The sequence below is a fragment of the Barbatula barbatula genome (assembly GCF_947034865.1).
Source record: "Barbatula barbatula genome assembly, chromosome: 7".
In the NCBI taxonomy this organism is placed as follows: domain Eukaryota; kingdom Metazoa; phylum Chordata; class Actinopteri; order Cypriniformes; family Nemacheilidae; genus Barbatula; species Barbatula barbatula.
The window spans coordinates 16,369,828-16,396,591 of NC_136770.1; the positions used below are offsets into that span (position 1 = coordinate 16,369,828).

The 26,764-nt window shown below is 37.2% G+C and overlaps 1 protein-coding gene across 4 annotated transcripts in view; it reads left to right on the plus strand.

The window, feature by feature from the left end:
• nos1apa (nitric oxide synthase 1 (neuronal) adaptor protein a) overlaps positions 1-26,764 on the plus strand; it is a 97,344-nt gene that overhangs the window by 15,856 nt on the left and 54,724 nt on the right. For 2 of the 4 annotated variants that reach the window (XR_013786925.1, XM_079460515.1), the window contains exons 3-5: positions 10,782-10,874; positions 11,317-11,346; positions 11,910-11,968. Coding sequence is in view for 2 of the 4 variants with exons in the window: in XM_079460515.1 (XP_079316641.1) it covers positions 10,782-10,874; positions 11,317-11,346; positions 11,910-11,968 (182 nt within the window). In the remaining 2 variants the exon portion in view is untranslated. The remainder of the gene's footprint in view (positions 1-10,781; positions 10,875-11,316; positions 11,347-11,909; positions 11,969-26,764) is intronic. The other 2 variants (XR_013786926.1, XM_079460516.1) reach the window with 1 other exon arrangement.

The following is a 26,764-nucleotide window of genomic DNA, read 5'->3' on the forward strand; positions in this document are numbered from 1 at the left end:
CATACTTTGATGCGTTGCTCTCTCACAGAGACGAGACGGGGGCTTTGTAAATCGCTCCAATTACACGGGTTTCATTCAAAGGCTTGCCTAGCTATCATCATGCTTCGTCTGTTGTGCAGCGTCACGGATGCGTTAAGGAGAGAGGTGGGAAGCAGGACATGAAGAGAACCGGATGAAGGTGTCAAATTGTAGCAACACGGCTCCTGTTTAAAGTCAATTCTGATCCTCTGTAAGTTGGAGATTGACATATATGCATTTGGCAGATGTTTTATCTAAGCCAACTTTACTTGTTATCAGTAATAAAATGTGTGAATCATGTGAATCCATCCCATGACTTTGGCCTTTTAGCCCCATGCTCCACCAACTGAGCTACATGGTAGCCATTATGAAGTGGTCAAGTACCATAATACTATAATTATAAACCATACGGTAAGAGTTTTCGTGTTTTAAAATTATTCTCAGCTGTACACTAAATAGGTTTCTCCACTTTGCACCAACTGTGAAATCTATTTGCACTTGTGTAATTTTATATGCAAAGCATCATATTTAGTCATTTTACAGTCAACCAGATACATTGTCATAGCACCCGGTGATGGAACCCTGGTTATGAGACTCTCTTTCGTACCAGTGTCGGTGTACTTTCATATAGAAGTAAAACCTCTTATTTCCCTTCTTGACAGCCGCCGTCTCTACACTGAAATATTTAACAAGGCACTTTATCAAAAATCACTTCCCGTCTATTTTCAATGACATCTTTTGATGTTCATTCAAAGAGCCAGGAGAGTGTCGTGCTTTATTCTCATCACGAAAAAAATCTCTCTTCAAAGGAAAGTTTAATAACATTTGACCAAAAATGTAATACGTTGGTGGTGTCAGGAGAGGAAAGTCATGCGATTTTGACTTTTAATTTCTTTCTATTCCATTATTGATTTATAATGAATTCTGTGTTTTTAAGGGTAGCCTTTATCCTTCTACGCAGCACAGCGGTGGGTTTTTCCTATTATTTTTACACGTTAGCTTTTTGACTGGATTTATAGATAAATGAATAAAAGCAAACCTGAACAACCCTCCATCATCAGATAAAGTTCAATGTTGCCCAGTTCAAACACATCAAAAAATAGAGAGAGCACTTCGGTCATACATTGTAGGTTTGCACACATATTTGAAATCCCAGAACATTCTGTGTGCATGCAGTAGTGTTTATATGCATTACAGCTCTTTGCTTGTTTTGGATGTCTGTTTGACCACAGCATTATTTGGATATTTAACTGCAAATCCTTGAACAAAAAAGTGAATTCAGCTGAGAGTTTGTCTCTCTTTCATTCTGTTTTCTCTGATGCACTTTCTCCGATTCAATGACGGATAAGCAAGTCCGTTCAACCTCAATAATAAAAACGGCAGTTTCTCTGATCCCTAAGGGACGGGGAACGGTGTGGCCATCATTTCAGTTCCCACAGCAGTTCCCTGTGATTTTTGTGGTTACAAGCGTTGGATTTCATTTCACAGCAGAAATGTGGAGCTTGCTTACGATATGGTTTGAAGTAAAAGCAGATTGTCAGTAGCCATCCAGAATCCAAACTAATAATGGTTGCGCATTTAATATGCAGAGACCTTCTCTGTTTGGTCCCCCTAATAATTATTTATTTGCCGTACAGACGAAATGAAGGCCGCTTTGTATTCATATCGGCTCAAAAATAGAATTTGTATGAGAGGGCTATCAGTTTATATAGACATAGGAGCAAGGTCATAGGAAAATTTAAGGATTTCATTTGCTTAAGGGGAAAGCTTTCAAATATATAAGGCTTGAAGCAGGTCTGTACTTCCACAACTCCAGTAAAAATCCAGTGTGCGGTAAAACACCCACGCAAGGAGAAATCCTTCTAGCTCAAAAGCAGCTTTTAATTCATTACGCACCGGAGCCCTGATATGCTGATCCAGAGCCTAAATGAGCTTTATAGGATGGGAGTAATTTAAAAGAATGATATTATCCTGGATGGGGTGTTATGTGAAATGGAAATAAATGCTCAGTACTTGCATGCCACTTCTGAATTCGTATGGAATTGCATTAAAGGCGCAGTTTTGAATTTACAGTGGCCTCTAGTGTTGTATTATAGATTTGCAACGAATATCTCTGTCCAAACACAACGGTGGCCACCACAGTACAAAAATCTCTTCTCGCAGGGAAGAGATCATGCGGGCATTAGAAACACTGTAGAAAGAGCGATGTCTTATAAAATAAAAGGTCCGTGAATTTTAAGTATATAAAGAAGGATAAAAGTCAGGCGGAGCTAGGGGCATTAATATTATAAAGACTTTCCTGCAGAGACCCGTTAGGACCCGCGGTACTCGTAGCTATCTATGGTGATACTTTCCAGCAGAGAGATGTTGGAGAGAAAGATCGTCTAAAAATTACACCCAAGGAGGTTGTTTTGATTCAGATCAGTATAAGATATGATGTTGTTGTTGTAACATTAGCTGTTTGACGGAGCAGTTTTGAGCATCATTGTTTATCTGGTACCGCTTTAATATTGTACAACTCCAGATACTGGAGAGAGGGGGAGACAGAGCGCGTTGGCGCTAAAACTGGAGAGCGAGCGAGGGCGCGTTTTACGGGGAGAGGAAGAATCTACGCACGCTGTAGAGTTGTTTGTCCGTTTAGGCCTGCTGTACAAAACATGGCCGAGAATTCAATGCATGTAGGCCTGCTCTGTATGTAGATATAAATAGCTTATTCTGTGGTATTACAAACATAACAGTTCATTACATAAGGTTTTAATCCACCTCTGAAGAAGTAGTTTTGTCTTTTCTGTCAATTAATCCTGTTAAAAACCCTGTATTGTTCCTTTAACCTCACAATTAAGCAGCCACCTACAAGACTAAAGTAAAGGCGAGACTTGCACTGGTGAGCACCACTGATTTAACAAAATGGCTAAAGCATTCATCGCTTTTGCTATACTAAGTGCTTTTTTAAAGTTCAGAAGCAGCTGCAGCTAAACATCATGCCTGCGTAGCTGTCAGGGGCCGTCTTAACTAGTTCCAGTGAATTTTCTTAGAAAGGCAGACGTGCGAAGGCTGGAGTGTTTCCAATTGATGTGTTTAAACTATGTACAGTATTTTGGATGTGATGTTTTATTTTTTTACATTTTACATTTACTTGCTCAATGAAAGCTTATTAAAACAACGATTTCAGTGTATTGTGTATTAACAGCAATCACCATTATCAGATGGAGTGGTCTCGCTGCGTACTTCAGACAGCATGTGCAAACTACACTTTATCCCAGAAGAAAATCTCTTTACATAGTCTTAAATGCCTTTGGTTTGGAACAACATGAGGGTGAGCAAATAATTACAGAATTGTTGTTTGTTGGCAAACTATCCGCAAACCACACATTCCCCTTTTAGTTTATTTGCTCCGGTGCATTTTTTGCTTGTTGAAGTGTTGCAGATCCCTCACCATGCCAAAATATTTGAGTATGTGATGCAGACTGACAGATATTGTTTGCTTTCAACCAAAGATATTTGAAAGACTTGTTTACTCTCAATAATAGCAATCCCACCATGCAAACACGTGCACGCTGTTTGTGTTTTCTGTTTATCTTCTAATAAAGTTGAATCACAAAAGCAAGATTCAGGGATTAAAGGGATAGTGCACCCGAAAATGGATGTTTACTAATCGACATTTCAAACCTTTCTGACTTTTCCACAGAACACAAAAGAAAATATTTTGTAGAACACTGGAAACATAAGAGCATTGGCATTGAATGGACAGAAGGACTATTTTCTTTAGATATATTATCTGTTTGACAGGTAGGACTGGCAAACTTATTATAATGGGTTTGATTAGTAGAAAAAAATAATATATTTAATGATATATTGTTAAATATATTTAACAATATTGGAATGTTGGCTTTCATTCATAAAATGATGCTGTTAAAGAAATGATGGTATGTTGTTTCTACATTCATTTGGAGATAAAATGTGAAATTATTGGGATGTAAAAGTATATTTAAAAACATACTGTGTGTTATTAGTCAGGTCATTTTTTTTATATATTGACAGCACTTAAATAAACATGTTTAACAAAATAAATTGAGTATGTTTAATTTAACTATGTGTGCAATTTAATCACAGTTAATTACACGAAAATGGTGCGATTCATCTTGATTAAAATGTGAATCTATCGATAGCCTTAACAATTATATATAAAAGTGTATTTCTATGTGAAATACACTATATGCGGTATATATCCACTGAAAGTGATAAATGCATGACAGGCACGGATGGCCATTTGGAGCTCTCGGTGGGCCGGAGCTAATGTGGACCAGTACAAAAATTGAAAGTCCACATTCAATTTTGCAATGCGAGTGTGTAAATGAAAATGTAATCCTAAATGCTCAACCTGTTAATGTTAATGCATTAAGGAAAAATAACATTGGAATTTTCATTTTGCTACAGTTTTGCTTGACTATCTTAAACACATATAATGAATCTGGGTAATGCATTTTCATTTTGCAACTTAGAGCGTTAAAAATAACCATTTAAATAACACATTAAAACTAGTGTAGGAACTGAAAAATGTAATTGATATTGTTCAATTTTACCTAATGTTGTACAAAATTTAAATACACAATTGCATTGTCATTTTACATACTGCATTGCCATTTTGCGTATTGCTTTACAAATTAAAAATTGCAACCAATATGCTTCCATATTTGAAAGTATGATTCGTGGAATGATCATAGACTGTGAAAAACAGTTAATGATTAATATATTTTAAGATAAGGAATGGATCACTTTCTCTTGTTCCCCGCCCACTCCCCCACACATCTTCTCATAGTGTTCACGCCCATTTTAGTTGCATTTTTCAAAACGACAGTGAGGTAGACTGTAGCTGAAAAGGCGGGGTTTCAGGGTCCTTTAATGTCAATGCAAATGTTTTTCCTTTTCCACTTAACCTGTATTTTAAATATCTTTAGGGAAAAACGATGATGTAGGCAACAAAGAAGAGAGTTAGGTAGAATTATGTTTTTAGGTCATGCTGGAGGTTACTTGGAAAACAAATGTATAGTATATTGCAATGTTGGAGCTCTGGATAAAAGCTTCTGCCAAATGCGTAAATGTAAATGTAGGTGTAATGAATTAGCCCTTACCTTTAACTTACAACTACAGAGCAGGAACTCACCCCAAGGAGCTGCTATAATTCCATCAGACCGTCGTCATCTTTTCTCTCTGTCAGTTCTGGAGAGGGGGAGGAAAAGTGGAAAGCATGAATGAGGAGACGCTGCGGTCCCCACTGTGCCTTTGTGCTGAGAGGCTCTTCTCCACAGAGTCATTGTGCCTTTCGAGAGACCTTTTCCCCTTTTGTAAGGGAAAAGCAGATAACCTATTTTACCATTTTTTTTTTTAACTGTTTTTAGACGAAGATCGATCATTATTGTCATATTTAATACATCTAATAGTGAATCAAATCTATAGGTTAAACCTTAAATATTTATGATCGATCTTTTTTTCATAAAAGATGGTTCTGTTTCTGCTTGTTTTATTCATTGTTTTCTTCAGTGTGTGGGAAGCAGGTAGACATATAGCATATTATTTATTTATTCATTTTTTGAAACAACAGAGCAGTTGGGTTTGTCCATTTTTGACCCAAAACTTTTGACCGAAATAACCCAACATTTTTATCTGTAAAAAATTTTTTTATGTGTGAAGATAACTATTTAACTCATTAAAATGACTGTTTACTGCCTAGAAAGTAACCCATACATCATGTCAATATCCAACATTCTCGTATTCTTTACACTACTGTACTTCAATGTTATTTCCTTCCATTGCTTTTTTGGTAATAATTGTTCACTATAATATCGAGTTCTTTCTTATGACGTTAAAAATCAAAGGCAAGTTTATTTCATTTAAACCCACTCGGTGACTCTTCAGTATTGTTTCTCAAAGCCATGAAACTTCTCAAAAGCGATTAAATAAACTAGATGTGTTTCCCATTCTTAACTGCTGGACTGAAGGTTGGTTACGCAGCGATAACATTTCTGCGTTATTGTTTAGTTCATTTTAGCTGCTGTATTGAACTCATCAACTCGTCAATTTATTTTCCACAATTTGCCATCTTCCTGGACACCTTGAAGATATCTTTATTGGTTGTCATAGAAACGCTGTCCTTTCGTTTCTTTTGTATCCATGGACACTGAACCAATCTAAATGTTGTTCTTCAGTGCCACATCCCTTTTTGGGGTATTTTGGGAATTTTTGAGAAAGAGGTCTGTTCACAAAAAGTCAAGTTTTTATAAGCCCTGACAGTGCAAGGTAGACATCATAGGCCTATATCATGTGGATATTGATCAGATGTCTCTGTTCTGTTGTCTACATAAGCTAATAAGACAGATGTGCCGTTCCGCAGTCAAATGTTCTATCTGGTCAGAAACTTTCCTTTCTTTTTGGGAGATGCAAGTTTTTTGATAAGCAGCAGTTGCTGTCACCAAGATCCACCGTGCTTGATGATTAATCCTGACACATTGTCTGTCCCATTGTGCAGCTCCAGAGATGTAGATATGGCCAGCCCTGTGACTCACACGCCGCCTTGAATGCAAAACTCTATCAAAAGATTACGATTATATTATACCCTGGAACATACAGAATGCTTTGATTTCTGTTCTTCGCTACCAAAACTGCCTTGATGGAAATGTGGAAGTGTTTCATTTGATGTCTAGATCACAAAATAGACTTCAAATTTTGTAATCTTGTGTTCTGTGTTGTTCAACAGACATGTACGATGTAATTCACTTGTTTCCTGAATGATTCAGAATGGCATAAAAGACACTGAGTCAATGCAGCACTGACTCAATAAGGCAATGAACAGTTCAGACAAGTGTCAACTAGCCCCAAAACACCTCAAACAAATGTCAAACATCTAAACAGAAAATATTGTCATTGGCTTTCAATCTTACCCACACATGCTCGGACTATCAAGTCTTATGCGCAAGTAAAAAAAATGCTACCATTGATGGCGGATGTCATTATGATGGATCACCATGCATTTTGGGCTGGTTCAATAATACATCCCTTTTTTTACATGTAAAGACTATCAAGTGTAGTTTAATAGAAGGAAGCCATTTCTCTTGACTGTGTTTGTGCATGTAGCTGTCGTGAGGGACCCAGGATTTTATTTGCGGATCCCTGGCATAAATCTGTGTACCCGACTGGAGCTCTTAAACTCTGGAGGGTTACTTCAATTCCTAATCTCAGATTGTGAATGTCATTCTGTTGATAGATGCTATTTTTCAAAGGCGACCCATGTTGGATATTATGGCAGCTATTGTAATGAGCCAAATGAGTTTGACATTTTGACGGTTTAGATAAAGCGAAAGGCTTCTGTGCTCTTTCTTGAGCATAATCACCACACGGTTCAGAAATAGGCTAATATCAGAAGCTGAATTATTGTTATTTCCATTTTTGAGATGGTGTTTCGCCACTGGCTGTGAGTTAAATCATTAGACTGTATTGTTGGGTTTATAATCGTATAAATAAGTAATCACCTCTATAGCAGACTCAACATGACTTTTGGAATATAACATGCATAGGATGCTGGAGGTGAAGTTTTCTAGGGATAATTACAATGACCAAGTGATGGTGTGAAATGATTGTGTTTCCTACGTCAGAATTTGTCAGAATATTGTGGTAGTGTGCAAGTAATTCAAAGTCTGATTCAGATGGCAGATTCATTTTTTTTAGGTGTTTAATCACATAATTTACATGTATGCATTTGGTATACAGTGGAGGGTACATTTTCTATGTACAGCCGTGGGTAAAATTGAGAGACCATTCCAAATATTAATTTAATCATCATTTCTAGATGTACTGTGGCCATTCCAGTCTTGAGTCTGTTGAAGTTCAACAAAATCAAACCCTCAGGAGTGACAAAGTGATCCAACGGTATGACAAGACAAATGAAAACTGTGATTAAAAATCATTTTGAACTTTTCCTGATAACATGAACACATACTTTTGTATTACTTATAAGTAAATATGAGCTTGTTTTCTATGCAGTATTTGAGGTATGAAAAACACATGGTATCTTTTTGTTTCAAAGTTTCTGTTTCTCCAGTTTTTTTTCTGCAAATCATTTGTAAAATAAATTTACAATTTGTAAAAAATATTGTTAGTAATTCACAGAATGAGGCAAAATAGGCCTGAATTTTACCTAAACACAAACCCTTTTTACAAGATGTACAAGTTTGTATAAATTTGAATGGTTGTATCTCATTTGTATATTTTAGTACGAATTGCTTTTACACCAGTGACATCACACCAGGCTTCAGTATGTATTTAGAGTATTTCTAATTGTTGTATGTTTTCGCATTATTCACATCATACACAAATTAGCCACCTCGTTTAATGGTTAGGAATTTCAATGAGATCATACAGAAAATTTGAGATTATGATTTATCAACTTTTGTAAATTGTTTACAATGTAAATAATAACACTTGGTTTAGAAGTTTAGAGGAAATTAGACTTTGTGGTCGGCCCTTTTTCAACACCAGAAAATACAGATTTTTATCAGATGATATCTGCACTTTTTCACTTTGACATGTGTATCTAACTTTTATTCAAAGCCTTTTCTCAATTTAAATAAAATCTTGTCAGATCTATATTCCAATTAATTTATAATATCTGTTAAATTGCCTAGCAAGGTGCCCAATTTTTCTCTCATCAAATGCTCATATATATTTATTATACTTGCCTTATTAGCTAATCGTGAAACATATTGCATCAACCTATGTCTGGTATCGCTACCATTTTCTGTATGCCATTTAAATCCCAAACATTTCAACTAGATTCTTTCTAAAACCTTAGTTGCTCGTAGTTTTCTGGTGGGATTTGTTTTCGGCAAGGGAAGATGTATGAACTCTGCTGTGACCTTTCAGGTTCAGCTCAGAAAGGAATTCGTGATAAGCTCAATGCTGCCCATTGTTTGCCTCGAGAGTGTGCAGGTCTCTACTCTGTTCATTTGTCAGCACTGGTGTAAAGTTTGCTCAGGCCTCTAATACATGAGTCACAAATGGAATCCTGAGCTCCGACCTGCCAAGCTGAAAACATATCCCATGATGCTCTCTGTCTGTGTGTATTTTTTAATGAGCATGTAGTGCATTTAAAAATGTTTTAAACATACTTCTTATGTTGTAGTAGTCTTATATTTTGACTAAAAAACGCTGCTCAAGAAAAAACACGAGTTGTTTTTTTTCCAAAGACCTTGTGAAGTGGTCCATCTTTTGCTCTCACAAACAGAAGTATCTGTTTCCTGTATGTGACCATGTGAGTCAGTACCAGATGAAATTTCACTCATCACCTGCTGAGAGACAAGAAATGGGGTGCAGGTGGCTAAAATAATCTTTATTAGAATGGAGAAAAACAGGAAGGCATTACTGCAGAGAGGGTGTGGAAAAGGAAAGGAGGGTAAACATGAGCCATCACCTGGTTAGTATTAGGGGCTCATGTCTTGACTTTGCCTTGCAGGACATTGTGCTATAATGAATATTGACTGATCAAACATTGAATATTGAGGGTCTTTAAGCTGAAAGGAAAAAACGAAAAATGTAGAAGAGACGATCTTTACTGCTCTGTGTCTGCTTGTTTAATGCTCATATTTTTTCTCAGCTGGTTTTGTTTCATGTCATCATAAACTATTTAATTTCTACAATATATGCATAAACAAATGCATACATGTAGATAAATAGATATCTATGTGAAAAGGTTTCATTTGGTGTTCACCAGTCATTTATATAATGTCAAAATGTCTCAAAACTGGTCGTGTATGTCAATCTATTAGGGCATTCAAACGCATCCAGAATAAAAGTTTGTGTTTACATGTGTGTGTACTGTGCATATTCATTTTGTATTCATAAACACAAACACATACTTGCATATATTCATGAAAACATTTTTACATCATTTTAATTACTGGTAAATTAAATGCAAATAAAAATCGCTATATTTATGCATGTATGTGTATGTTTTTGTGTTTATAAATAAAAAATGATATACACAGTTTAACAAACATTTATTCTGGATGCGATTAACACTGAATCGCTTGACAGCCATAGAACCTACATATTTCCGATACAGTATATATGGCCATATAAAAAATCTACTTAGAAAACATGGAGCATACTGATATGGTCACATGGACAGCTCAGTCTACTAACATCGATCTATATGAACCTGTAGGAATGAGAAATGAAAACACTCTGCTCCACATGCTTTCCCTGTGGAGATGCTTGTTTACTAGTGTAAGAATGTTTGCTCGCAGACAGAGCTGCTTGTACCGACACCCAAATCCATACATCTCTGACCAGGCTTATGACACTCTCATTGGTGGAAGAGTGCTATATGCTCTTATTATAAAGTGACCTTAGCCCTGAGGCATAGACAAAGCCTTTCCTGGTGATTCTACCCAGATATACTTAAAAGGCTTAACTGTTCCCTGTTCTCTTCCATACTCTCTGCTCTGTTAAAAGTTGCAGTCTTGCATTTCAATTGTCAAAGTGGTAATTGCCCATTCTAGCTTGTTCTCTACAAGGACGCGCGTGGTAATAAAAATAAGGGGGAAGTTATTGATGATCGTGGAGGGCAAACAACTCGGTTCCCGTTTTAATGGCTACTCAGATTGAATGTAAGGTAATAGAGGTATTCTAAGGTTGGCAGAATGGTGGAATGACTGCTGTGTATTGATGGATCTCTGATTTCATTTCTTATCTTCTCCGCTTTCTTACAGTATGAATTTAAGGTGAAGAATATCAAAAAGAAAAAAGTCAACATCATCGTGTCTGTTGACGGAGTAAAAGTAGCACTTCGGAAAAAGAAAAAGGTGAGCTTCTCTATTAGTCTTAAGCCAAGCTTGTTTAAAACCACCACAGTTCTGTTTTCCTTGCTTTTATTAGTTTTCTAAAGGTTATTGTTATATCGAGTATGTTGAGAGTCAACATTGTTCTGGATTGATATGCAGAAACTTCACAATAGTTTGAACAACACCGAATGAATCTTATAATAATATTTGTTATGTAAGAATATAGTTAAAGGGACAGTTCAGCCGAAAATAAAAATGCTTTCATCATTTATTCACCCTCATGTGGTTGAAAACCTGTACGTGACTCTTTCTTCTGTGGAACGCAAAAGATATTTTGAAGAACGTTGGTAAACAAACGACAGCGGTACCCATTGATTTGCATTGGTTTTGTGTTTATACAATAGAAGTGAATGGTTACATTGTTGCCAATATTCTTCCAAATGTGTTCTTTTGTGTTCTGCAGAAAAAAGGATTTGAAAATGGTTTGAAAAAGGTGAGAAAATTATATACTTATAATGAATAAATAATTTATCGAACCAACCTAAATAAAGCTATTTTCTTTTTCAATTCTATGGAACTGTACAGAATTAGGAAGTAGATGGTTCAACATTACCTGTTGCTCTTTGTAGATTGTTTAGGGGTTCAGTTTTAAATATAAATGTCAATAACCTAATTATAAATTGTCTGATTTATCATTTTGGGGTGAACAGTCCCTTTAATGCCAGAGGAAGAAGGCAACTGGAGGGTTACATAGATCACCGTATCCTCCTACGGTGTTCACCCTTTTGATGAGATGGCTTTAAAGTGCTTTTTTGGGATAGTTTCAGAGCCAAGATGGTAGAGTCAAAGCAATTTCTGCATTATGGGTTGCCTTGTGATCATAATTTCAACATAAATTATTGATTTACACAGGTGCTTTATTTCTTGGCTTAATTTAGAGCGAGGACTAAAATTAGAACTCTTTGATAGAGCAAGCTCCTGCCTTGGTTATATTATCATACATTAAAAGAAACGTTGTCTGTGGTAAACTGACATGATTCCTTTCATTTCTTGCAGAAAAAAGAATGGACATGGGATGAAAGCAAGATGATGGTGATGCAGGACCCGGTTTACAGGTGCAGAGCTTCATTCCAAATCTCTATCATTTTCGCCATTTTCACATTTCAGTCCCAGAAATGTGCATCTAAATGTTTCCGTTTCTGAATCACAATGGCTATGTTTGTGATTGGCAGCTTTTTTGCTAACAAGCGATTCAGATTGTCACGTTCTTTAGGATCCGGTAGCTTTAAATTAAGTATGTAACCATTAGGGATGCCACAATTCTCAATATAATATTGAACCGTTCGGTACGACCTCCACGGTTCAATACGCGAAAGTGAATTGCGATTGAGTTTAAATTATTTCCGTGAGCTCTGTCCATTTGTCTGTATGTCTGTGCGCTGAGACGCATCCCCACGAGTAATATCTAATAGCGAGCGGTGGTCGGGCAGTGAAACAAGACTGCCTGCAATACGACAAGTAATGTGCTGTTGAGTATTATGCTGATGAACAAACATGGGGTGGCTTTAGTCGTTTCCCGTTGTACTAAAGTGATAATGACCGAATTTTGGCACATCAGGAATGTATTTTTACACATTATACGAAAGCAGCACGTTCGCGTTGCTCTCACCCAGTACATGCAGAACGAGCATCTAGAGCACCATGCCAAATTCCGTTTAATGAAAGTCATGCCACTCGGGGGCCATTCGGGCGGCTATTTACATCATAGCAAGAGCGCCTCCAGGCAGCTACAGAATATAGCATTGCTTTTCTTCCAATTTATTGCAATGGCAGTGGCGCCATCTTGATATTATATTTTCTTTGGCCTTTCCCATTGAGCGCTGGTCTTTGCAGTGTTACGCGCACCCCACGATTACGTCCATTACAGCAATCGCAAGTTCTGCTTTACGTTATTTTAAATACTCTGATGTGAAAAACCTCTTATTTTACTGGCATGTTGATGAACAGTAAACCAAAAGCTGCTGTGAGATGCCAGTGTAAATCTTTACATTTATTCAATATACCAGGAATTTGAAGTTTATTTTTGCTTAAAGATAATAAAATAAGTAAAATATAATAAAAATAATGACAGTAAATTCTTTTTTTTCTGAACTTTGTACTGTTCCTGTCACATAAGCATAGAACTATGACAAAACAGTCTAATGTGCCAAGCCATCAGAACCGACCCGAAGACCGTGGGCTAAAAATAGAGGTTCCTATTGAACAGGGGGTGAGCTGTATTGTTGCATCCCTTGTAACCATAGTAACAAAGATAGTAATATCACAATTTTGGCAGCACTTTAATCAACCATATTAATTACTAGAATAGTTTCTTTTAATAGTTATTATTAGATTCAGGATCTAAAATGTTGACACTGTTGGTTTATTAATCGTGAATTTTCGTATTGGGGTGAACTATCCCTTTAAGTACATGTAGTTACCTGTATTTTGTCTATGTAGTAAGTACACTGTAAGTGCTTATACTGTAAACAAAATGCAGCACAGAACCTTCTTGTCATTGATGATGGTCCCTTTTGTCCTTTGTCACAGTTGTCACTCTCTATCCAAGCCGTGAGGACAGAAACTATTTAGCACTCCAAACAAGACTGACAACTGTATTGTGTTTTGCTCATCAGCTCGAGTCTCTATTTCTCCATTTAACTCTTGACTACAAGTTGGATAGCAGCAGCTTATGGCACATTACAAACGCTAGATGCGACCTCAGGGCATCCTCAGGTTTCTGTGGGTATAGTGCCAAGTAAAGCCACTTTCTGTGACTGGTGGTCGGTATTCACATGTGCTTAACCTCAGTTAATGTTCTTTGGTTTAGATGATTACAGATGACGCACACAAGTAGAACAACATACAACATTCATAGAGTCACGACAAGGCTTTTTCTCCAGTTACTCACCAGAACAATTAATAAATGACATTGAGAGATTTTATTTTGTTTTCATTACGCAGTGGGAGGCACAATTAATTAGTTCTCTTTTGATTATGCAAATGATGCAATCTGTTCAGCAGATTAGAAAGATCAATGTGCACATCGATAAACGCGTTCATCTGGTCATTGTACTGCAATCCATCCTTACGATAATTCTCTGAACCTCAGAGTTTCTCAAGTAGAAAGTTTCAGCTTTTACCGTCTGCCCGCTATGTACTTTAACCCTGGATAATAACAGGTTGTGGTTGGAGTTCAAATGCCCGGATTACTAAAAAGAAAGTAGCAGGGTTTGGTGGTTACAGACATCAATGTCAAGATCCTGAGACTGCAGGGAAGGTAATTGTCGAATCATTTTTCCCTGCCCTCAACCTATCATTTACACTCAGGTACATGCGCGCGCCCAGCGTTCGTCCTCTGTGCTTTGTGGAGGGTGATGCGGCACCCAATCTACCAGTCGCTGACAGATTTAATAAAAAGGAGATGACTAGCGCATGACAAGTCATCATTATTAATCTCCGCTTTCGCTGAAGACCTGATGGCTGCCGGGTGATCCAGAACTGGCAAGCAACAACTGTGTTGTCTAAACCTCCAAGTATGATCTCAAGACTGCACAAATATGAAATGGGCATCACACCAGATTTGTTGGAACCTGTAACAAGATGGATGAGATAAAGTCTTTTGTGTGTATCCACAATATAAGGGCTCAGCTACAGTAAGATCTCAAGGGCATTCGGAAAGTGCAGTCTGCGCACAGAGGGAGTAGGGACATCTAAAAAAATTATAAGATTTTCTCCTTGTTCATGTTTTTTTCTTTTGTATGAAAGTTGGAGATGTTGGTATTTTACATAAAATCTATCATAAAAATTCAAATTCCAAATGTAATGTAGGACTACATTTTAAATGGTAAAATTGTGGTCAAAGTATTATTTTTGTCTGTATCGCTCTATAATTTTACCGCATTTTCGGGCAACATTATTAAATATATGTAATATACAGTAGTTTTGTGATCAAATCGGATCAAAAGTTCAGAAGAAGTCAGTAGAACTGTTTAATATAGAAAAAATTTTTAACGTATTAATTGTATAACATATTTCAATTTATTACTTTTTGCTTTAAAATTTGGTGGGGGACTCGAGTCACAATTTTCAGGACTCGCGACTTGCTTGATTAAAGTTAGAAAATGACTTGACTTGACTTTGACTTGAGAGCAAGTGACTTGAGACTTGACTTGACTTTAAATGGAAGACTCGACAATGACTTGAACTTTTAATATAAAGTAATGGAATTAGCAGTGTTGTAATGTAACGAAGTACAAATACTTCGTTACTGTACTTAAGTAGAATTTTCACATATCTGTACTTTACTTCGTTATTTATTTTTCTGACAACTTTTACTCCACTACATTTCCGAATTAAATCGTGTACTTTTACTCCGATACATTTCTCCTAACCATCTTCGTTACTCGTTACTTCAAATTAGAAGAAATGTATGTTGGTGACATGATGTATTGCCTGTTCGAAGTCATGTCAACCGCCAAGCACGAAGAAGAAGTCCTGCTTGTCCGGGCGTGTCACATTATTGATGCCTTGCCATCGTGGAGCACCTGCTGTAGGTTCTGCCTCTAACGTTTCCACTGACGGGCATCTCGACTACAGTGGCGAACTTGGTGAACTTGGTGGTGGTGACAAAGATAACGTGACACACCCGTGGCCGTATTTGCAAGAAATATTTTCGTACATTCGAGAGAAAATTCATCCTACCGGATTACGTGCCTGTTATTCGTACCGAGAGTCACTGAAATATTGGCATTGAAAAACTCCTCGTCGTGAAGAAGCACATCGTAGCTTAAATTAGGTAGGTTAAATACATTTTCATTCAATAAAGCCATAATGCCCAACGTCAAAGTGATTTTATTGCCACATAGGTCAGCTAGTAACAGACAGGAGACAAACGACCAGTTAACACAACACAATACAGTACAGGCTACACAACAGCAATGAATCCAAGTTAACAGTGTTAGTGACTGGGTGGTAGGGGTGGGCTTCCGTGAGTGTTTATAATTCTTGCACTTGGTAGCCTAAAGATAATATCAAAAAATGCTCATTTGACTGTTATTGTTGATTCCAACCGTTCACTTTTTTTTAAATACTTTTACTTTTAATACTTAAGTACAATAAATGTCAGGTACTTTAAGACTTTTACTCAAGTACTATTTTGAAGGGTGACTTTAACTTCTACCGAAGTCATTTTCTGGTAAGATACTTGTACTTTTACTCAAGAATCGCTTTCAAGTAATTTATACAAGACTGAGAATTAGTTAAAATAATTATTGTGACTCAATAACACTACAGCGCCTGTGCCTTTTAACGCTGCTCAACTCAAACCGCGCCAAACAAGGTGTACCGGCCAATTAGAGCAGTTAGCTGTGCCTGCCTCAAGCGCACCTGTCGAGCGTGTGTTCAGCCATGGAGGGATTATTATGCGGCCCCATCGTGCACAACTTAGTGCCAACGTCTTGTCAAACCTTATTTTCTGTAAATTCAACACGTTTTAGACCATTTAAATTAAATTGAATTGATTGTTTTACACATTTCAGACTGGATTTCTTTTGTGTAAGCAACACTTTTATTTTCAAATATTAATGTTACACAGATATGCTTATAATTCATATATAGCAATGTGAATAAGATACATAATGTATGTAAATTAGTTCATCTTTTCTGTGCAAAAATAAACATGTATTGAAAAAATTGACCTGTTTATTTAGTACTGCGACTTGACTTGACTTATCAGGACTCGACTTGACTTGCTTAGGGTGAACCCTTGACTTGACTTGCTTGATTTATCTAAACTGTGACTTGAGATTTGGCTCGAGACTTGATGGTTAAGACTTGAGACTTGCTTGGACTTGACCATATGTGACTTGTCCCCATCTCTGCGTTATAATAAGGAATAAAAAGTATAATTCTAACAATGTAAAAAACATCTAAACATCTGATTTGAATATCTAAAACTTTAAATGTACATAATAACTTTTTTTTAAATGATGCTAACCACTATAATATGCGTATTGAAATGTGCACATTTGCGATATTTTTATATACCTTGATGAACATACAGTAGATCCAAAACCGGCCCGAAATGAAATAGCATGCGATTTTGTTTATCATCACTTCATCTTCTCAGGATCACAGTGTTGGAACTGATCCAAAGCATTATCCAATATCGGCATCATCACTGCAGCAAAATAATGCATCTCCCAAGCAACATGTGAGCCCAGCATCCCCATTAGAATATGAAAAGGTCGTCCTTGCTCAAGAATGTGTGCGTAGCTCACATGTGTACTTATTTGCATTGGTTTACGTGTGGAGGATGCACAGAACTTAAATGGTGCTTTATGAATACAGTTCCATTTAAGCAAGAGTACCCACCACGCAAAGCCAATAATACATAATTTATGATTAAACTAGCTTGCGCCCGATATCTTGGGAAGTTAACCAGATTTGGATGATAGTGTATAGATTGTTATGCTAGTCCTCATTGCCTCTCACTAGTTACTTTAGTAAAAAATATCACCAAGTAACCAATAGCAAGATGCCAAATGCATTACAATACAAACCCAACCAAAGTGCGTAATCTCAAGATAATAAATAATGAACACCTGTCTTTTTTGCACCAACAACCTTTGATCAATGCGTTCGTGTCCACTGCCTTGAAATTCACACCTAATCCATAAAGTACGTGTGGCTGATGGCCATCTGATGGAGCAGAATATAAATCAGCTCATTCGCCCTGATTGTTAATATATCTTGAATCGAGCTGATCGGGAAAGCACATTCAGGGACTACATTTGCTGTTTGTGCTGCAAACACAGCAGGGCTGCGTGGACAGCTGACAGCTCAATGGCGGGATTTAACATTCGCTTGTCCTCTGGGGAGCTGCACTGAATCAAAGTAACTTTCGTCTTACCTTAGTGTTACCTTTCTGCCGAATGATGGCAATTTATAGGCTGTGACCTCAAGGTTTTGGTGCTGCTAGTGTTCCATTGGGGGGAGGGGGTTCATTCATTGGAGTAATGCCATGTTGTTAAAGTTTAACCGGCTGTCAATCCTAGCGTACGACACATTTAGATCACCAGACTAGATTAGTTGCTTTTATATAGGCAGCGGTTCGCGAATCGGACTAGGGAACGACTCGTTTGCGTGAATCTGAGTCTGTAATTGACATGATCTCGTAATCATCAAAATGTGAGGTGTATGGTACAAATTGAACAACACTCAATTTGATTGGACAAAATGATTTGGCTGCATTTTGAGCAGTGTTGAGATAACAAGCTTCAAAGATTTTGCATTCCATTTGACTTCGTAGATAACATTGTTTTGTTTTCTAAAAAAAGTCCCCAAATGTCAAAAGATTATGTGATAAAAAATCATCACATAAATGTATAAGAATAAGTGAATAACTCAATTTTGACAAGATAGTCAGACAGAACCTCATAATTTTAAGGTGGCGAACTATGCAACATGACTACGTGAAAAGTAGAGTGAGATGTCAATTGTTGGTCGATAGTTTGCCATTATTGTAGACATTCATTTGCGTGATTTCCATTTGAAAAGTCAAAATAATACACATTTTTAATACTCATTGCCAATTGAAAATCAGTTAACTGAAATAATTCTTTATATAACAAATATAAGTTGATGATAAAATCCAACCAACTTAAAATAAAAAGGTAGTTCAGAATCCACAAAACAATGTCAGATGGCTAAGCCGAAGCTTTCCATCTGACATGCACACTTTACTGGAATAAAATAAACACAGCTGACAGAATGTAAGCAAATGACTAAATGTGAACAACCCCTAACACCCATGTTGTGACTAGGAATTTTTATTTTTATCCACTTTGTAGAATTTGGGAGCAGTCCAATACTCCTAACACTTACTTTTACTATCAGCCATACAAAACAACCCCCATGGCCCCAAAATTTCAACCCAGCCAGAAATCGTGCTTCTAAATTTACACTCCATTGAGCCTTTTGCTGGCATCAGATACTTTAGGGGAGCAATTTCAGAATGTGGACCACCAAAGAAGCTTATTTCTAAGGTCTCTTTCTGCAGTCTCAGCTAAAACCGTCTATTGTAAGAGCTCAATACTCATTGAAAATGCTTGTTTACTTATTCATGCTTTGATCAAACCTGTTTTATTCGCTTCTCATTCGCATTCTGTAGTCGTGGACCACAATTGTATGGGTGTGAGAGAAAATCATATCGGGTAAGCCAAACCTTTACTGCTTGACTACTTTTTTTGTTACAAAGCAAAGAATAATATTTTCACCAGTGGATGTTATTGTGATACTGCAGTTTTACTTGGCTTTGATTAATGGACCCACCTTGTTGCTTAAGTAGGTTAATATTGTTGTTTGAATTTTAATGTGTGTGCTTTACATGATAGAAGTCTTTTTTATCAATGTTTTAACGCCACAGGGAAGGGAACACAATGCTCAAATGGCCGCTCTAGCATAGGAAGTCAATAAAAACAGCCAATCGTCAATCGATAAAGACTGACGGTTTTGCTCTACACCGTCTTGTGAGGCAACCTGTAGCTGAAGCAATCTAGTAAAATGTGTTTTTAGTGCAATTTAAGTTCGGAGACTAATGTTACAGTACAAGTTGATGTCAGGTTTAAAAGTTGAAAATATGTCATTTTAATTTTTTTGATTGATTGATTTTAGAAATATATTTTTCCCTTTTCAAGTAGATAGGACTGTGGTCTCGCTATAACTAAAATAGCTGAGGTGTTGCAAACATGGCCGTCGAGTGAAACGACTTCTGTAAACAAACGTTGAAGGGTATTATAAAACTGTTTAAAACTGCCTCAACTTCTGAAAGTGAAATTCTGCTCACTAAATTAAATGATTGGTTGTATTGTTTATTGTGGTTCTTTTGTATCCATTAAACATTGGCTTATTATTATTGCAGACTGCTTCAAACAACAAGCTTCAAACTGTCGGATTTGTTGAGTTCATGCCGGTTTAATCTGTCGATCAGTTACAGTGAACCAGTAGCATTTTAATAGCTCTGCCTAAACTGATATCTAATAATCTTGTTTTGATGGCGAAATAGATTCGATAGATGTGTACACAGGGAGTGTACGTATTTACAACAGAGGGTCTGCAGTCCTGCATAAACAGTGGCAGCTTTGGTTATGGCTGCACACAGTCAGGAATACAGTCAACAGTGTTGAATTTCATGGCTTTCTTTCCTCAGAGTTTCTCTACATTATGATTCGTTTCAGCAGTTAAGTGTACATGAAAGATTGTTAGTTCTTATGGGAAATCTGTTCTACGCTCTAGTGGTTCAAGGGGGTCTTGTTTGCGACTTATTAAAGCTCTATGTCAAATCTGAAATTTGAGCTTTTCATCATTCCTTTTTCATTTGGTTCCTTTCATGTTTTACTATTACAAACAAGTATAGATGTTTGCTTTTCGAATAACTTTTCATTACTTTACATAACATTGTCTTCATTTTCTATGTAGGAATAGTTCATATTTGTTGGTGCAATAATGTGCTTTCAAGTTTATCGAAGCATTAGATTTCCATTATTAGTTTATAGTTTCAGTTGTTTTTTAAAAAGCACAGTTAGCTATGTGCATTTTTCTATTAAAGTCCCGATAAAACATATTAAGGAATACTATACTATACTATACTATAGGAAAACTCTGTTGAAAAAATATAAATGTGGGGTAAGAATATTCAACCTAATACAAGATGTATCCAGTAACAAGTTATCTTTTACAATTAAGCTTCAAGTGAATGTATCTTGATTTCTAGAGTTTTTAAAGATTTTTACACATTAATGCTAATTCCATTAGCAGAAAGCAATGCATGCTGGTCGTCGTGACAACGGCAAAGTTCAATAGTCCACGTCATTCACGCAGAGCTTGAATACAGAAGTGAATCAGGCTTTTATCTTCCATTGCTGTTTAAAGAGACTACTTGAGATCATTTTGTGGCAAATGTGTTGCTGGAAAGCTTTTGTCATTTAGTAGAACATTTTATTTTACAAATTTTGCTCTAACCCTGGAACTCTCTTTTGGACATTTTTGTCCATTTCAATTTTGTTTTCTTTGTCGTTTTGGCTGTGTTTATGGAAACATCATAAATTTAGCACCCTGGCTTGCTTTTTCAGATATTCTAATAGACGAAATAAGTCCATGCAATGTATATATGAGCATGACCGGAGATGACAGAAAAAACATACAGAGAGCAGAGGTTTTATTTCTGCTTTGACAGATGTAAGACAGCGCCGAACCCTGTATGCGTGTGATAGAAATGGAATAGTGGGAAAACATTCTGCTTGATACGTTTTTCGACTTTAAACAAAACTTTTAGCTCTTTAGCCGGCATAGTTTAAATCCTGTAGCACGTTTCTCATAATGTTTACACATGATGTCTGCATGCAGAGAGTAGGTGGTCTCTTGTGACTGTTCATCAAACGCTGCCAAATCAAAAGTTCATAGAAAGAAGCTGAAGTCCAACTAAGTGCAACACCAACATCTTCACTGGCTACCCATTAAGTATCGTATTGACTTTAAAGTTCTTTTAATCACTTATAAAGCCTTAAAGGGTTTAGCCCCTACCTACCTAACAGAGTTTCTATCACACTACAACCCATCACGTTCTCTAAGATCTCAAAACTCAGGACTTTTGATAATACCTAGAATAACTAAATCAACCAAAGGGGGTCGAGCTTTCTCATACATACCTAAACTCTGGAATAGCCTTCCTGATATTATTCGAGGATCAAACACACTTGCCAATTTAAATCTAGATTAAAAACTCATCTTTTCAGCCAAGCATTCACTTAATGCAACATATGCTAAATAAACCACCAGGAGATGCTGACATTAGATATTATTTTCTAGAATAATTGAATTTACTATATAAAACACCATGTAGCGTGTTTTACCCTTCTTTGGGGTTTCTATCTTTTATTTTTCCCCTGTAAAGCTGCTTTGGAACAATGCAAATTGTGAAAAGCGCTATATAAATAAAGTTGAATTGAATTGAATTGAACACCACAGCGCTACTCTCCTATTGCAACACTCCAACTTCTTGCCGGGGCCAAAAGTGTATAAATTGCTTAACATCTAAATACACTATATTGCCACCTATAGGTGCAACTGGCTAACTTCTACAAATTTTATTTGGTGGGAGAAGGCCCAAAATGACTCTTGTGGTTACAAAGGTTGCCGACCCCTGATTTGGACAAAAAATTCCTCATTGAACATTTTCTAACTGGTTGCCATGCAAACATAAATCATAATATATAATGGATGTGGCATTATGTAAACCATCTAGGTTAAAACTCTGAAAGGAGACGCTGTTATATGATTGGTTGATGTGTCTCTCGTGATCCATGTTGGCCTTAATGCTCCAATTGTAAGTATTACAGACCCATGTGTCTCCCTATCATAAGATAATATTTGGTACTACCAAAGTTTATTTCTGTTTTTTGAGGGATGGGGTAGTAATGTAACTAGTAATGTAACGAATTACTTTTGAACCAGACCAGTAACTTGAAAACTTTTAAAAGGAGTTATCAGTAATTGAATTACATTTCCAGAGTAACTTGCCCAACACTGTGCAGGATGACCTTGGCGCTCTTTGAAAACACTGATTGTATTCAGAAGACAGATGTATCAGCAGCGTGGACAATAAAAGGCCTTGCCGACTGGCAAGCCACTTGTCAAATCTGTTGTTACAGAAGATTTAAGGAAATGGTTCACTAAAAAGTCACACTCATATCGTTTCGATCCTGTTTTATTACTTTCCTGAAACACAAAATGAAATTTCAAGCAGGTTTCTGAGCTATTATTTTTTGTGCAATGAAAGTGGATAGTGATTTACTGCTTTGAGCTGCGAAATGCCAAAAAGGTACCATAGTAGTATCATAAAAGTCCATACACTATATTCCAGATCTTTATGATGGGCTCATGTACAGAAAGTAGCAAAAAATCTCTCAATCTCTCGATTCATACAGTATATACACATATAGTGCAGGTTTGACTTGATGACATTTGATCACAAGACACCAAAAAACACTTTTATGCTCTATATCATTTTTCTAACCTATTTAGACCTAAGGCCGCACTAAACTTTGACTTTAGAAGACCTTGAATAAATCTTCTCGTATTGACTATTTTTATGTTTTATTTTAGTCATTGGCATTATAAATCTCTATCCACTTTGTATGTAAAAGAGTTTATTTTTCAGTTTCAGTTATGGTTTGAGCAACCTTTTGGAAACTTGGTTAGATGACTGAACCGATGTTGTTTTTGTTAGCACTCCTTGAGGAAAGTCACAGATGAACGGCATCAATTTATCTGCCAGATGGAGACCTGAATTCTGTAGCGCAGAACCTGTGCTCCCATTTGCCAAAACTTCATTACAGAGCGCATTTAGCTTGTAGCATTGGATTCAATATTCCATGAATACATAAAAGGGCCACCCCATTGGTCTTCTAAATGAGCCACTGTAGGCTATACGGATGGCGTGAGGTGTGGCTAATGAATTCTACAGAGCATGTTTCCTGTCTGAGAACGATTGCAGTCCGAACTCTCTGAACGGGGGTTGATAAAGAAAAAGCAGAGGCAGATTTCCGCTGCGTTTATTGTGAAGCCCGAGGATTTCTTCGTTTAGTGTTGAGCTTCATTACAGGAGGCATCATAAGTCACATTAACACAAATGGTGTTCTGTGTTCTCAGTCATAAAAGATGTGCACTATGTGCCGACATGTTGTGCAGCAGCACTTCCGGTGACCCGAGTTTGAATACAAGCTCGTGGTCCTTTCCCGGCTTCCGATTTCCTCTCTCTCGGCCCATTATTTCCTGTCTCACTCTCCACTGTCCTATCCATATAAGATGCAAAAAGGCCCAAAAAAATTATCTCAAACATTGTGATCCCTTTAACCCCCTCACACAGACCTTTTTTGGCACTACACGTGTTAGCGGTGCTTATTTATTTCAGCAGCCGTGTTAATGGGTTACAGCATTCACACTATGCACATAAACAACACTGGCACAGCTTCAGCTGATAAAACCTTAGAAATATAGCATTTTTTCTTTTTTCAAAACGTTTTTATGAACGTAGCAATTTGTTAAACATTTAGCAACTGTTGTAGCAGGACAAAGTTACTTCCTTAAAAGGTCCACTGTGTAATTTTTTGGCGTATGTCTTCCGAGGTTTACCATAGAAAATGAAGCGTTACGTTTTTATTACCTTAGAACGAGCTTTTTCTATCTACATGCACAGCGGGTCCCCTTGCATGGAATACGCCATGTTGTTTCTACGGTAGCCTTAAACAGACAAACTGCTCTACATACAAATACGGTGTCTGCTTTGGTAAAGAAGCGAAAACGTGATGACATCTTAATCCTGTGTCAGCCACCTTGTATAATAGTGCTAGCATCATGGTAGTACACATTCAAGTGGTATAAAATTCAGATCCACTGACAACTGCTTTGAAGCCCCTCAGACATGAGTTAAGAGTGAAATTGTAAAGGTGAGAAGGAACCTTTTTAATTCCTCTTTAGCCTTTGTGGCCTATTGTTCATTACTACAGCACCAGTGACTCATCTACCTCATCATTTTGCTAGCTTATCTCTGAGCAGTCGCTCTGCAATAAAAATGGTTATCTTTATATACCATCTTTTTAATATTTGTGCAAGCCTATATTAAGTGTAAAGTGCACGCCGAATGTTGCAAGGGTCAACTCTTTTGTATGCATGTTTAGTTGGAAGTATGAACAATTCCAATTCAATCAAATATTTAATTGCGTCGTTGTTATTTGCAACACTGTTATTACTGTTTTCTACAAATTTGTATGAAAGTTATCAAAATTATTCAGTGACACAAACTTTAAAACGTACATACCATCCAAACACTGTTATAAAAATCAGAGGTCATATTTTAGCTTATTGAAAATACAACCTTTTCTCAAGATCACAGCACTTTACCGTACACACACCGGGTATCACCAGATTAATGAGATATTCATCTGGAATGACATTCCTGTAGCTCAGCTGGCAGAGCATGACGCTAGCAACGCCCACAAGGTCACGGGTTCAGTTCCCAGGACACTACGATAACTGTATGCATTAAATGTACTATAAATCACTAATGTGAAAATTTGTAAATAAAATCTTGGCAAACGCTACCGTTCTTAGTATTCGTGCATGTTAGACAGTGGTTGACTCGTTGTCCTTCGCAATTCTGTAAGCCATTCTTTTTCCAGAAAACCTTATTTTATATGCATATGTCTTGAGTGACATTTGATCTGAGGTTTGAGATAGGTGACACCCTCTATCTTAGGTTGGAGACAGTTGTGTGCGCTTGCAGATTTCCGGAGGAGGAAACACCAGAGAGAGGTCTCATTAGATGTGTTACCGGGGGGCTCAGAGGAGTGGACGGATGACTCTTAATTATTGACCCCTCTGGCAGCTTCCGACACTGAGATTAAGATTCCGCTCGTCTTCCTCGCTCTTTACTGCCCTGTCGCTGTGTACCAGACACATTCATTCCGAGCAGCTGAAAGAAAGACAAAAGCCATTACTGTACACATTTATCTCTACTTCTTAAAAAATGGGAATGAGTTTCTCCTGTGTATGTGTGGTTGTTAGATGCAGAAGTACTCTGGCAGTAGGCAATATCATAACAGTGGCCTTTAGTAAAAGATTCCCCTGGCGGCTTTGCTAATGCTAGCGACCATGTTTTGATAGCTTGTTTTTTTGACAATGACTGGAGAAAATCGGATTAAATTTGAATGTGTAAGGTCAGAAACTGCCTGGGACTGTGACTGTTTTTGGAAATGTGAACTTTAAGGGAAGGAACCAGATTGGGGATCTGTTCACACTCACTCAATAGATGGACGAAATGTCAGGATTACCTTCCATTGCAGTTTAGTGGTCTGACATCCACACATACCAGATAAAGAAACCAAGGGGGTATAGTAAAGTGAAACTGAGAGCATATGCATGTTTAGATGCCTATATGTAGTCACAGTGGGAAACCGTATCAAATGCAACTACTTAACACACCTGACCTGACACATAACATGAAACTTCTCTGTTTTCTCTCCCCGATTCTACAAATGCACTTGTGAAAACTGTAGAAACAGCAACAGCAAACAGTTTCCTTTGTTTAGTCTGCGGGCGATGGCTAACTGCTAACAAAGTTATCTTAGATAAGATGTAATCGTGACGTTGGTGCAAAAGGGGTCTATAGGCATTTCTTCTGTGCTTTTCTATCCATAACAACAGTTTTATTTTTAAGGCGGCAATGCAATATTTATTCACCCTCATGCTGTTAAAAACCTGCATGACTCTTTCTTCTGTTGTCCAAACATTGTGAGTCTTGTTGTTTGGTTACCAGCGTTCTTCAAAATATCTTCTTTTGTGTTCTGCTGAAGAAAGAAAGTCATACAGATTTGGAATGACATGAAGAGCTCAGCTAGTGTTATTAAGGCTGTGTGCTGGAATGGTTCTGGGGTGAAAGGGAAAGCCAGCTGTTTTTATGGCTTGTGGCATTGTTATGCTTTGCTAATGAAAAGTTTAAATGGCTTTGTCAGCGGAAGTCCTCTTTCTTCCTACGCTGTCTCTTTCTCTGTTTACCTTCTATTTTCTCTGTTTACCTTCTACTGTGTAGGAAGGGCAGATCCGTCATGTTTGTTTTAAGCTTTTGGTTCTCAGGTCGATCGTGTGAGTTTTTCCTTTTTGCATGTGTAAAGTTTCATGGTTTTGTGTCAGGTTTGTGTTCCATTCATGCTCTCTCACACCCACTTTAAAACTGTAAAAGCATGCAAGTCTGTTTTAACTCACTTGGAGTGAAAAACGATGTTGGAGTTAGGTCAAGTTTGGTCCTAAAATCT